Below are 12,744 nucleotides of genomic sequence, written 5' to 3'. Positions count from 1 at the left end.
GCGCTGGCTGAGAAGACCCGAGTATTCGCAAGAGAGACTTTTTTGGGGGCCATCCTATAGTCGCGTGCGCTCCGGGCTTTTGCCTACTCCAGGTTATCTTGGGTGGGGAGCCCAGTGGGTGACGGAGGAGAACCTTGGCCTCGCGCGGTGCTCCGGGCTGGGCTGCGGTCCGGGAGCCGCGACGCGGTCGGTTTCGTCCGGACTCGAGCTTCCCAGCAGCGCCCTCCCCCGGGGCGGGCCCAGACTTTCAGTGCCGCGACGAGTGGGCGGCAAAAAGCCGGTGGCGGACCTGGCGAGCGGCTGCAAGGAGCGGCGAGACTCGAGCGACCGGCTAGTGCCGGGACGAAGCGGCCGCGGCGATCGGAAGAGAACGGGGCCGGGGCAGGAGGAGGAAATAGAGCCGATGAAGGGGAGCTGCCGCCGAGGAAGGAGGCGGATCCTTTCGGCGGCCGCTGCCGCTGTTCCGGGACGCGGTCCAGGGAGTCTGCCCGCCCGCGAGGTGTTGGCCAGGTAGCTCCCCACCCAGAGGGCGCACTCCCCGGCCCCTCCCAGGGTGCCCGGCACTGAAGGAGCCGGGACCGCGCTCCCCGGGGGCCAGGGCGCACCGCACCCGGAGAGCGGCGCCCTTGAGCCGCACCGCCTAGCAGGTTCGCGAGCCGACTTGTTCGCCGGCCAAGAAAAGGAAGCGCTGTCCCTTCCCGCTCAGCCGGCCTCCCCACCCCTTGTACTCTACACCCTGCAGCGGGCGAGCGGCGCGGCCACGGAGGCGCCGAGGAGGGGCGAGCCGCCGCCGGGCAGCGGCGTCCCTTCGGGGGAGAGGGCGCCGGAGAGGAGGCGGCGGCGCGGCGCGGAAGGCGCGACGCGGGATGGCAGCTGCTTAGCCAGGCGCGCGCGGAGCAGCCCTGAGCTGTGGCTGGCCAGACGGTGCGGCTGGGCGGGCGACGCCGCCGCGGCAGTCCGGCCGGGAGAGATGAGCGCGGAGGCGGGCGAGGGCATCACTTTCTCCGTGCCACCCTTCGCCGAGGGCGGCAGCTACCGGAGGGGAGGAGCGGCGACGGCGGCCGAGGGCGAGGAGAACCAGCTGCCACCGCCGCCACCGGGCAGCTTCTGGAACGTGGAAAGTGCCGCCGCTCCCGGCGCCGGGTGTCCCAGTGCCACCTCCGGGAGCAGCGCCACCCGGTGCCGGGGCAACTCTGGGGGCGGAGGCGGCCGACGGACCACGGTGGCCTATGTCATCAACGAGGCGAGCCAGGGGCAGCTGGTGGTGGCCGAGAGCGAGGCCCTGCAGTGCCTGCGGGAGGCGTGCGAGACGGTGGGCGCCGCCCTGGAGACCCTGCATTTTGGGAAACTGGACTTTGGGGAAACTGCGGTGCTGGACCGATTTTACAATGCAGGTGCGTGCGATTTAACAATGCAGGGCCCCAGCCTCCGCGGTCAGGGGCCACCGCAAAGGGAAAGCTGTTGTTTCCCACCCCACCCCCGCGCCCCCATAGGAAAAATCGATCAGTTTCTGGGCAGCAATTGAGCATCTTACTTATTTACTTCTTGCCCCACCTTAGGGGCAGCGAGCGGCGCTGCGTGACTGCTCGGGTCGCTCGCAGCTCGGGGCAGAGAGTCTGACCGCCCGGCCGCCGGCCCGCGCTGGGAGTCCCGGGGTGCGTGGGGTCCTCTTGAAGAACTTCTATTCGCCTGCAGTGCGAGTTATTTGTCCCAGTCAGCCCTGCCTTATTCAGTGTTTTGGTTTCTCTTCTGTTAGATTTGGCCCACATTTTCCTTCTATATATACCTGTGCCTGTTTTAGAAGATGTCCTCATTTTTTTCCGTGTACTTTTGAGAGTACAAAAATTCTGACTTCTGCCACGCAGCCAGCTGCACACAGAGCGGATCTGTGTGAATTTGCATGTTATGTCACGATCTTCCCAGCTCCCTTTCCCTGAAGTTTAGTGGCTTGATTTCCCATCTCCTACCAATTTGAATTTTCAAGTAATTACTTTCAAAAGCAACTTTTTTAACTTAACACTAAACTTGCGTGATATCTCTGTTGGAATTTTGGTGAAAAAGAGCGGAGTCTATTTTTCATGACTCCATATACCCCTATGGGCTGGCAAGTAGATAATTTAACATTATGTAAAACGCTGATACCCAGTTTTAATAACTAAGTTAGATTGGCCATTAAAGTGTGCCCATTAAAGTGACTGCTAGAGTAATTCATGAAAAAAAATCTTTTCAGCCTATTACAGATTTCAGAAAGTGTCACTGCAATTCAAGGGACTGAAGCAATTTGCTATCTGTTAGCAAATGTTAGAGATAAAAGCATGTTATTGAAATTAACCTTTAGCACCCTGTACAACCAATGTTGAGAATATATATACATATTTATTTTTTTATAAGTGTGGGCATAAAATTTGATTTAATGGTGCTTTCAGATAATAAGTTTCTTGCATTGTGATCACATAGAAGGTTTTATATTCCAATCTTGTTTCCAGTTCTGATTCTCTTCAGTCTTTTCAGAACACCTGAAGAAGGCTTATTTCAGTCTTGGAATTCAGCCAAAACTGAATATTTTAAGAACAAGAATTTCATGTTAAGGAAGCCAGATTGAATAAACTAGGATTTTCTGGTTCTGGTGTATTTTACTGTCTTAGTCTTCATAACTGGAAATGGGTAGAATATAGTTTAGCTTGGTTGTGTGACTTGCTATAAAAATTACATAAATGTTTCTAAAAATTACAGCATTTTTATTTTTGGATTATAATTTGGAAAAAGCTTCAAAGAACTGAAAGATATATGAGGAAAACACCCAATGAAATGCTAAGCCTATTTTTATTGTTTTGATAGATTGGGTATTTTTTTATAAAATAATCTTTAAGCTAACTTGAAAGACTTTCCTAACAAGGTTCACGTAATGTTTATTCTCCAAATACTATCTCTGGGAAAGGGAGAGAGAAAGATTAGAAGGTACCAGACATTTGAAATGTATCTCATTTAATACTCCAAACAAGCCCATGAGGGAAGTACTTAGCTATCTTCTTAGATGAGAAAACCAAGGGCTCCATCACTGGCTCAAGGTCATGGGTAACAACTGGTCAGTGGAGGGTCCCACTTTGGGTGCCTGACTCTAAAAGGTCTGGCTTCACCCTTGCTACCTCCATTTAGCTGGACTGATTTATTCTCAGAATTAAGAGAGGGAAACATCAAACTCATGGTGGAGAACTGGCAGGGACCTTGTGAGCCATTGTGTGCAATGTGGAATAGTGGGGAGGAGGGCACATTCTAGGGAGACCAGTGTTTCCGGGCCCACTCTGTCCCATCCCACTGGTGAGCTCAACCAAGGCAGGCCCCAGTTTCACCCCTGCCTGTGACACGAACCCTCAGGTCTCTCATTCAGCAAGAAAACGTTGAAGATGTGACAGAATGAAAATGGTATCGGTTTTGTTTTTCTAAACTGAGGGAGGCCAAGGTGAACAGTAGTAGAACTCAACTTCTGATTTCTAAGAGAGCACTTGCTTGTCCTCTGTAAAGGGCCAGATGGCATAAACGTTTTAGATTTCCCTGGAGGTGCCTCTCACACCTCCTCAGCTCTGCAGGTGTTACTCAAGAGGAGCCATAAAGAGGATCTAAATAAATCATCATGGCTGTATTCCAACAAAACTTGGTTAATGGATGTTGTCAGATTTATGAAATTTATATCTCATATTATTCACAAAGTGATATTCTTTTGATTTTTTCTTTTTTTTCCTCAACCATGTAAAAAATAGAAAAACCATTCCTAGCTTGCAGGCCTTGCAAAAACAGGCCTGGTAAGATTTTGGCCCCATGCTGACCTCTTCTCTACATCTACTACTGCCACGTTAAAGTTGAATCGTTATGACAGAGTGGAAAGAGCTTTATCCCTCTAGTTTGGTCTGAGTCTTTATCCTGACTCTGCTCTGAACCATGTAATTCTGAGTAAGGTCCTTTGTCTCCTTCAGTGGCCTAAACAATTGGATCAGGGATGGAGGGAGAGAGGGGAGATGAAAGTAAATTTCTAGGATTCTCTCATGTAATCCTATGAGTTTGCAAAGGAAGGCAGCAAGGTGGGCTAGGACAGAGCATCTGAACAAGAGTTTCACGATCTGGATTCTGGTCTTGGTTCTTCTCTGCTGCTAAGTCACTTCAGTCGTGTCCGACTCTGTGCAACCCCATAGATGGCAGCCCACCAGGCTCCCCCGTCCCTGGGATTCTCCAGGCAAGAACACTGGAGTGGGTTGCCATTTCCTTCTCCAATGCATGAAAGTGAAAAGTGAAAGTGAAGTCGGTCAGTCGTGTCTGACTCTTAGTGACCCCATGGACTGCAGCCTACTAGGCTCCTCCGTCCATGGGATTTTCCAGGCAAGGGTACTGGAGTGGGGTGCCATTGCCTGGAGCAAATCATTTAAAATCTCAGAGAAGAGTTGTAATAACTGGTCTCTGAGATTCCCTCCAGCCCTAAATTCTGTACTTTAAAATTATAGCAGTATTGATTTAAAAAGGAATCACTTCAGTTCATAGAGATGAATGAACTGCGTGTATATATAATGTTGCCATCTCCAGGAGCTCAGGGTTGGTGAGCAGCACAGATTCAAGTGCAGATTCCTGGTTGTGAGCGTCCTTGCAGAATGCTTTGGGCTTCCAGGAAGTAGCCTCTAGAATCAAACTGGAAGAAGGGTGGGTCAGAGGTGACCCCTAACCTGAGATAGAATGGTAAACAAGGAGGATTTACAAGGGCCTCAACATTTAAAATGGAATGTTGGCGTTGAAGTAGTTTGATTACATTTTTACAAGCTTCTGCTCTTTATGTGTACGGGGGTTTTCTAAAGAGTAGATTGCAGTTACAGGTTTTCACTGATTTTTCCTATTTGATTATTGTTCAACTATAATCAAGTTTGTTCTTTGACTACCCTTGTCATTCTCTCTTTCATTTCCATCTTGAAACTAATATTCTATCCAATATTTTATGAAAATTCATCATATATACAAGACTATCACTCAGAGATGTCGGTTGACAGGCTAATAACACCCCTTCCCAGACCCCTGCATTGTAGACACTAAATTTCTAGAAAAGCTAAGCGATATTAGTGATACAAATGTCAGTGATACAGAAGTTAGTGATGCAGAGCTATTCCACTGAGGTAGATAGGCCCCAAATGGCAGGGAATCAAATTTTTAAAAAAAAATGAACACTACTTTTGCAAAGTATAGCTGGGATAGACTTTATTATTCCCCTATTTGCTTATGAGAAAACTGAACCATAAAGGAGTTATATTCATTCATTCAGCCTAAATGATTTAAGGTTGCTGCTTAGAACCAGAAGCACACTTTTTCTTAGAAACAGTATTATAGATGGTGGTTAGATTTGGGTCTAGCCTGTAAGAGCCCTCCTAACTCAATGTACTTGAAGTCTGGAGCCCCTTTGTCTATTTAAGCAGTAAAATTATGTTGCTGGCCAACCTAAAACTGAGACTTTGAGTCCATCTTGCCCTGAGTTAGAATTGGTAACATGTATTTACCTAGCTTCTGGTAGTGTCTTGGCTGGATGTAGGAGTATCACTTTGGATTGGTGGTGTTGGAAGGAGAGGCTGTGGTGAGGCAGGGGACAAAGGAAGGCTTGGGAAGTTTTGGGGAGAGGAGGGAGGTGAGGGACGGTGAGGGAGGAAGAAGGATGTTCAGCGAAGGAGGAAGCGATGTCAGCAGGAGATCTAGGAACACTTTCACCTTCACCCCCTCCAAACCTATTTATGGTCTTTGAATTCCAGCTGATCTAAGACCCAGGGACAGTGTTCTGTTCACGGCCACCTCACTCCTTCTTAGGGGGCTCACAATTGAATGGCTGCCTGTTTCCCCCTTCCCTGCCTCCACACCGCGCCCCCCGCCCCCCACCCAAACTACCATTGTATCCCCTGGCCTTTCTCTTAGGCAGGCTTTCTGTAGATTGCAATCTCTTACTCAGCCTATCACCCAGTAGCAGCAGTGGGGAACAGGAAGGAAACATATGCAGGTCAAAATTTTAAGAATTTAGCCTTTATATTTTCATCTGTGTAGTGTTCCCGCCTTGCTTGTGATAATAGTCTCCTATTTGGCCATGTCACTGGACAGGCATCTGAACTTTCTGGGTTTGGTTTCACTTGCTTCCAGCACAGCTCCCTAGGACTTCCAATCTTATTTGATAACAAAACAAAGCAAACATAACCTTTGTATCCTGTATATCTCAGAATGAGAAGTTCCTGAGAATCTTCCAGCCCACTTCTGCATCTTCTGCTTTTAAATCCAGTGAAGCTTTTATCCATACTGTCTCATATACTTGGAGAAGGTGGTGTCAGTATTTCCTAAATAGTGGTTCCCATGAACTGGTTTTTAAAAAGTTGAAGATTGACATGAATTTGTCATGATTTTATTTTTCCAAGTAAGGATATTAAAAAGAAAAAGAAAACTCAAAAACCAGCCAACTACTGCCACTATTTCTTAAAAAGACATTCTTTTTAATGTTAAATTAGGGAAACATAATCTTAAAGAATAGTTTTTTACATACAGTAAATATATGGGAAAATGCATTTTATTTTTCCTATTTCGCCATGATGGATAAAAAACTCTATCATGCCAATCAACAGAATGGTGTTTGAGAACCTCTGATCTAGACCACCTACAAGCCCCTTCCCACTTCCAGTCAGTCTTTCTTCAACCAAGGAACAAGCCTTAGAAAATTATCAAAAGAGCAAATGTTGGCAAACTCATAAAAAAAAAAAAAAAAAAAAGGTCTAGTTTAGGAAGGGGTTAAAAAAAATTATCCCAGTGGAGCCACGCTTGTGTTTTTTGCTGGCATATCATTGCCACCCTGTGGGAGCCCAGAGCACTGTGCCTCCTCTTGCTTTCTTGGAGGCAAAATTTTCCAAAAAGGATTTTACTAGAAAATTAGAAAAAAAGCAAAGCTAAAAAGAAAACTCCAAAACACAAAGTACACTTGTTTGTAGAGCACTCATTTCTTACCCTAAATAGTCAAGTGCAGATTGTCATCATTGATCCTGCTTCCCAGGCTCCTGGCTCCTTGGCTCAACTTGGTCACCTTTGGTCTGCTTCATAGAGTCGTCAGTTGAGAGTTACAGTCGGTTCCACCTCTAGGTGAAGCCTAATTATAGGCACACAACTTGGCTTTGTCTCACCAGTGGCCTTGGCTGCTGCCAGCCTTCTGGGAGTCCTCTGCTACGAATTAGTTCCCCTCCGGTGGCTACGGGGACTGTCCCCTGCTTCCTGTTTTGGAGGCCTGGTTAGCGGCCCGTTCAGTTCCTGTTTCTGGTTTGCAGGATAAAACTGGTTCACGGCTTCTTTGTGGAGCAGTGGGAGATCGACAAGCACAAAGCCCAATGAATATGCGAGTTTCCACCAACAGGTACCAACTGGTTCTGCTTTGCAAGTAGTTGTCCCAAGTGTTCCCTTTGAGCAGCACCCCACTCTGCCTGAGGCAGGATGAGAGTTGAGACTGTAGTAAGTGAGGTGGGCGTGGACAATGTTGCAGGAACTACAGCTTTGTGGGTATCAGGAAGAAACCGGTTACCAACAGCCTTGGGAAAGGTACATCTTGAAGAAAACCGCCTCACCATCCTGTAAACTGGATATAGTTAAGTAGGGAAACTGGCTTTGTTTAAGAAAGATTCCCCTTATTTTCAGGGATCAAAGTTCGATTTGCAAGTTTTATTAGTGGCATAAAAGAAAAATAGGAAAGCAGAGCAAAATGATAAATTATTTTAAAATCCATTGATGATTCTAATACACTGACTGCTTTCATTGTTTTTCTATATTGGCCTTTATCTCTGGCTGAAGATGCTGACTTAAGGAACCCATCAAAATATGTGTCAGATTATTAGAGAAGGAGACAGGGTATAAGGCAAAGCTGATTTTTAAAGTCTTGTTGAATTGTACCAACAAAAATTTAAAGTGAGTACCTAACATCTTAATGTGTTTTATTTTGTAATTTTTTTTCTGAAGAAAATATAAAAACTAAAAGATACAGAATCCAGGCTACCTTGTGGCAGTCTTCTTAGGAGACAGAGAAGAGAGGAGAAAAAAAAATTTAAATGTTCTTAGAGTCTCCTACTAGAAATCCTAGCAGAGCCAATCTGTGTAACTTAAATGCTTCAGGAGTTGCACAGTGTAGCAGTAAACATTTCATTACATACCAGCCTTTTCTGTTACAATAGGTAATCAACAATGGGCAAAGCAATTGCCTTTGGTATATGATTCATACAGGAAGCAAGTTATATTCTTTGGTACAGTAAGGCTCTAAAAGTAGTTCTGACCAATTGCATTAGTATTTTCCAACACTTTTAGTCTCTTCTAAGACCTTTTAAGTGGAGAAGGCAATGGCACCCCACTCCAGTACTCTTGCCTGGAAAATCCCATGGACGGAGGTGCCTGGTAGGCTGCAGTCCAACAGGGTCGCTAAGAGTCGGACACGACTGAGCGACTTCACTTTCACTTTTCACTCATGCATTGGAGAAGGAAATGGCAACGCAGTCCATAAGAGACAGAAACGGAGCGGAACTACCCTAGTGAATTATTAGTGGATGTCAGGCCATTTGACTGTTGACTCCAAACCATGTAAAACTGGGTATTTGCCTGGTCGTGGGTTAGTCACTAAGTCATATCCAACACTTGCGATTCCATAGATTGTAGCCTGCCAGGCTCCTCTGTCCATGGGACTCACCAGGCAAGAATACTCTGGAAATCTTCCCAACCCAGGAATCAAACCCAGGTCTCCCACATTGCAGGCAGATTCTTTACCAACTGAGCTATGAGGGAAGCCCTCTTTTTGAGGAAGCTATCACTTTATTTGGGTAGCACTGGCCTTAAATTGGGCTTCCATGGTGGCTCAGACGGTAAACTGCCTGTTAACGTGGGAGACCTGGGTTCAATCCCTGGGTCAGGAAGATTCCCTTGGGAAGGAAATGGCAATCCACTTCAGTACTCTTGCCTGGAAAATTCATTGTCCTTTCAAAATCTTAGTTACTCCTATTTCTTATTTGAAAGTCACCCCCAAAGAATTAAGGAAACCTAGGCTATGACATGTCAAGTACCTCTTGATATCACATTCAGTTCAGTTGCTCAGTCATGTCCGACTCTTCGTGACCCCATGGACCACAGCACTCCAGGCTTCCCTGTCCATCACCAACTCCCGGAGTTTACCCAAACTCACGTCCATTGAGTCGGTGATGCCATCCCACCATCTCATCCTCTGTCGTCCCCTTCTCCTCCTGCCTTCAATCTTTCCCAGCATCAGGGTCTTTTCAAATGAGTCAGTTCTTCACATCAGGTGGCCAAAGTATTGGAGTTTCAGCTTCAGCATCAGTCCTTCCAAACAGTTTCTTGTGACAAAGATAAGTTTAGAGCTGAGGCTATCGAGGACCAGGAGCCTGATTCCTGCTGTCTTGGGGCCATGGCAGCTCTTACCTACCTCTTGAGTGTTTTCCAGGTTTATAGTTTGTTCACACCGGTGTGTAGGTGATGTCATGTGGCTACATGAGGGTGATAATATAAATGTGTGTTGTTTTATGCAATGGAGTCCTCTTTTGATTATCTTATGTGCTCCAGAAAATACATAGATGTGGCAGTGTAGTTGCTCTATATGTCACAGTTGAGAAAACTCCTCCTTGGAGAAGGGTATTTGACTTTGGCCAGAATAAATCAACTGGCTGAGTAGGGAGTCAAACTCATGTCTTCAGAGTTCCAAATAATCCAGGTGTTTTCCCCTTGCAGTGAAAAACATTTCAAAACACATATGCTGTTTAAGAGGATCAGTTCTAACATCTTGGTCCATGATAAGGAGAATTTGAAAAGTCGAGATTTCTCTCTCTCTGTTTCACATACACACACACACACACACAATCAGGAATGCTGAAATGATTTGCTAATAGATGCCAAACTGACTAATATGTTGTAAGACAATTCTATAGGTATAAATGCTGGAGTCATCTTTTCTACAGGATGGAAATCAATTGTATCTCTACCAAAGAATATTTCTTTGTATTGCTGCGGACGGATATTATTTGCATTACTATCAGTTTTATACAACTTAATGTTTATCCCCAAAGCATTATCAAATGGTTTTATCACTAGAAGGACAATTAATGGTTGTTTTTTTTTTAAATCAGATAATTCCCAGAGCATGGCTTGACCAGAACCAAGTCAGAATAGACTGGTGTGTTGCTTACAGTGTCTGCAAACCCAGCTCTATTCATATACCGGGAAATCATTATTACTAATAGGAACTTCAGTAGTCCAGACACCTTCAAATAGGTTTCTCTTTTGCAGAAAAAAATGCTTATAATATTTTAGAGGACTAGCAAATTTGCTATAAAACTCTACATACCAAATATATTACTTTGATCTTTGTAGTTTAAGGCCAGTGTACCAACCAGTGCAGTTGCTCAGTCGTGTCCGACTCTTTGCGACCCCATGGACTGTAGTCTACCAGGCTCCTCCATTCATGGAATTTTCCAGGCAAGAGTACTGGAGTGGGTTGCCATTTCCTTCCCAAGGGGATCTTCCTGACCCAGGGATTGAACCCAGGTCTTCCGCGTTAACAGGCAGTTGCTTTACCGTCTGAGCCACCATGGAAGCCCAATTTAAGGCCAGTGCTACCCAAATGAACACCATGTGTTACTGTGTGCTGGGTGCCATACCAATTACTCTACATGCCCAATCATATTCCTTATTTAATGTTTATGAGTTAGATGGCATCAATAGATCAGTTTTACATATGGGGAAATTGAGACCCAGCAGAGGTAATCAACTTTCCCAGTGCCACTTGATGGAACCAAGTTTTGAATCTGAGGCTGTCTGATCCCACAGTCTGTTCATTTATTTATTGAGAAATGAGAATGTATTTAACTCATGGGGCTGTAATAGTTGAATAAAAATGAATATGGTTTCTTATCTCACAGCATATATGGAAATCAGATCCAAATAGATGAGGGACTTAACGCTGAGAGGCAAAATTCAGAGTCTGTTCATTTATAACTATGCTCTCTTGTCTCCTAGAAATAAATTTTCTGTTTGAGAACATTTAAATTACAGCCTTCTCATCATAGACATTAAAGTTGACTACTTAAAAATCTGCAAGATTTCTTTCTAAGGTCTGCACAGAATTAGGCTGAGTGTAATTTCTGCCTTCTATGATCTTTCATTCTGCCCATTGAATTCAACAATTTAATAAGTAATTATTTAATAAGCCTATCAAATGCAAGGTGATATTCTAAGTAGTGAATAAGTGAAAAATCCAAGGAAACTCTTATGGACTTCATAATATGGGTGATTTCACTGAATGGGACACATGAGAACAATGTACATTACTGTGAAGATAAATGTGAAAATGCATTGAAGACCAAAAGCTTACACATCTGTGAACTATGCATTAGGCTCTTCATTTATTTTTATATGAAATCAGTATCATGTTCAAAATTATGTAAATAAGTACTCAATTGTATTAAAAATCTTTAGGGTCTTTTATAAATATTGACAGACTCTCACTAAATTGACCTCAGGGAAGTATTGTAATTAATTCTTTAACGAAGAAGAATTTTTATATTCTGACTCATAGAAAGAAGTAGAGTTACTACCTGAGACTTAGAATCTTTTTTCTTATATTTTGTTTTTATAGTAGTGAAATTTGATCTGGCTCAAAATTCTTTTGTATTAGTCCTTTTAGTTTGTGAAAAAAATTGAGGCTATTTTAGGTAATTGCAACACACCAGTGGTGTAGTATCAATTTAAGATTCCTTAGGCTATAGTCCATGATATTGAATTGTGGATATAGTCCATTGAATTGTGTTGCTTGTTTGTTGATAATACCTGGGGTTTATGTATGGTCCTTGGTTGACAGGAAATTTGGCACCCCACTCCAGTACTCTTGCCTGGAAAATCCCATGGATGGAGCGGCCTGGTAGGCTGCAGCCCATGGTGTCTCGAAGAGTCGGACATGACTGAGCGACTTCACTTTCACTTTTCACTTTCCTGCATTGCAGAAGGAAATGGCAACCCACTCCAGTGTTCTTGCCTGGAGAATCCCAGGGACGGGGGAGCCTGGTAGGCTGCCGTCTATGGGGTCGCACAGAGTCGGACACGACTGAAGCGACTTGGCAGCAACAGCAGCAGCAGTCAGGTTGAATGCAGAGTTACTGAATGGCTTGTCCAGAATGAGCCTATTAAACAAACAGAATTCCATTTAGATAATGGAATTTGAATGGCAGACATGTATTAGATACAGTGATGCATGCAGGACTGTATCTGTATTACGGTATATATAAAAATGACTAAGTTTGAAATCTGGGCTACCTTTGAAGTTCCTAATCATAGTTATTAATGTATACTTTACATAACCTTTCTAATTGTTTTTGAGTCACACGCGTACAATTGATGTATGTTAGCTCTATCAAGACAATTTCTAGAAACTAGTTTTGGTTGATCCAGTGAAAATTCAGATAATTAGATCTGGACAGTAAGATTTTAGTTTTTTGAAACTAATTCTTGGTCCATTTACTGTTAACTATTTATATACAGTCAGAGTAAGAAAAGATTTCTAGGCCATGTAGAGGGGCAGAATCTGGCTTTACAACCTAATGTATCTCTTTGTGTGTGTGTGTTGTTAGTTGCAAAACAGGATTGGGATGTAAGTTGCTTGGCTTGACCTACTGAAATTCGAGAACAGTGTTGTAGCTTGCGCGTGAGTTATGGTGA

At 44.4% G+C, this 12,744-nt stretch overlaps 1 protein-coding gene across 1 annotated transcript in view; it reads left to right on the top strand.

Moving 5' to 3' along the window:
* Positions 1–522: 522 nt before the first annotated feature.
* MAP3K5 (mitogen-activated protein kinase kinase kinase 5) overlaps positions 523–12,744 on the top strand; it is a 228,669-nt gene continuing 216,447 nt past the window's right edge. Inside the window, exon 1 of the mRNA XM_061428082.1 lies at positions 523–1,394. Coding sequence (XP_061284066.1) covers positions 971–1,394 — 424 coding nt within the window. The 5' untranslated portion in view covers positions 523–970. The remainder of the gene's footprint in view (positions 1,395–12,744) is intronic.

This window comes from Bos javanicus, chromosome 9, assembly GCF_032452875.1.
Source record: "Bos javanicus breed banteng chromosome 9, ARS-OSU_banteng_1.0, whole genome shotgun sequence".
In the NCBI taxonomy this organism is placed as follows: domain Eukaryota; kingdom Metazoa; phylum Chordata; class Mammalia; order Artiodactyla; family Bovidae; genus Bos; species Bos javanicus.
Note: the sequence above shows the minus strand (reverse complement) of the source record. Positions and strands in the feature narration are given on the sequence as shown.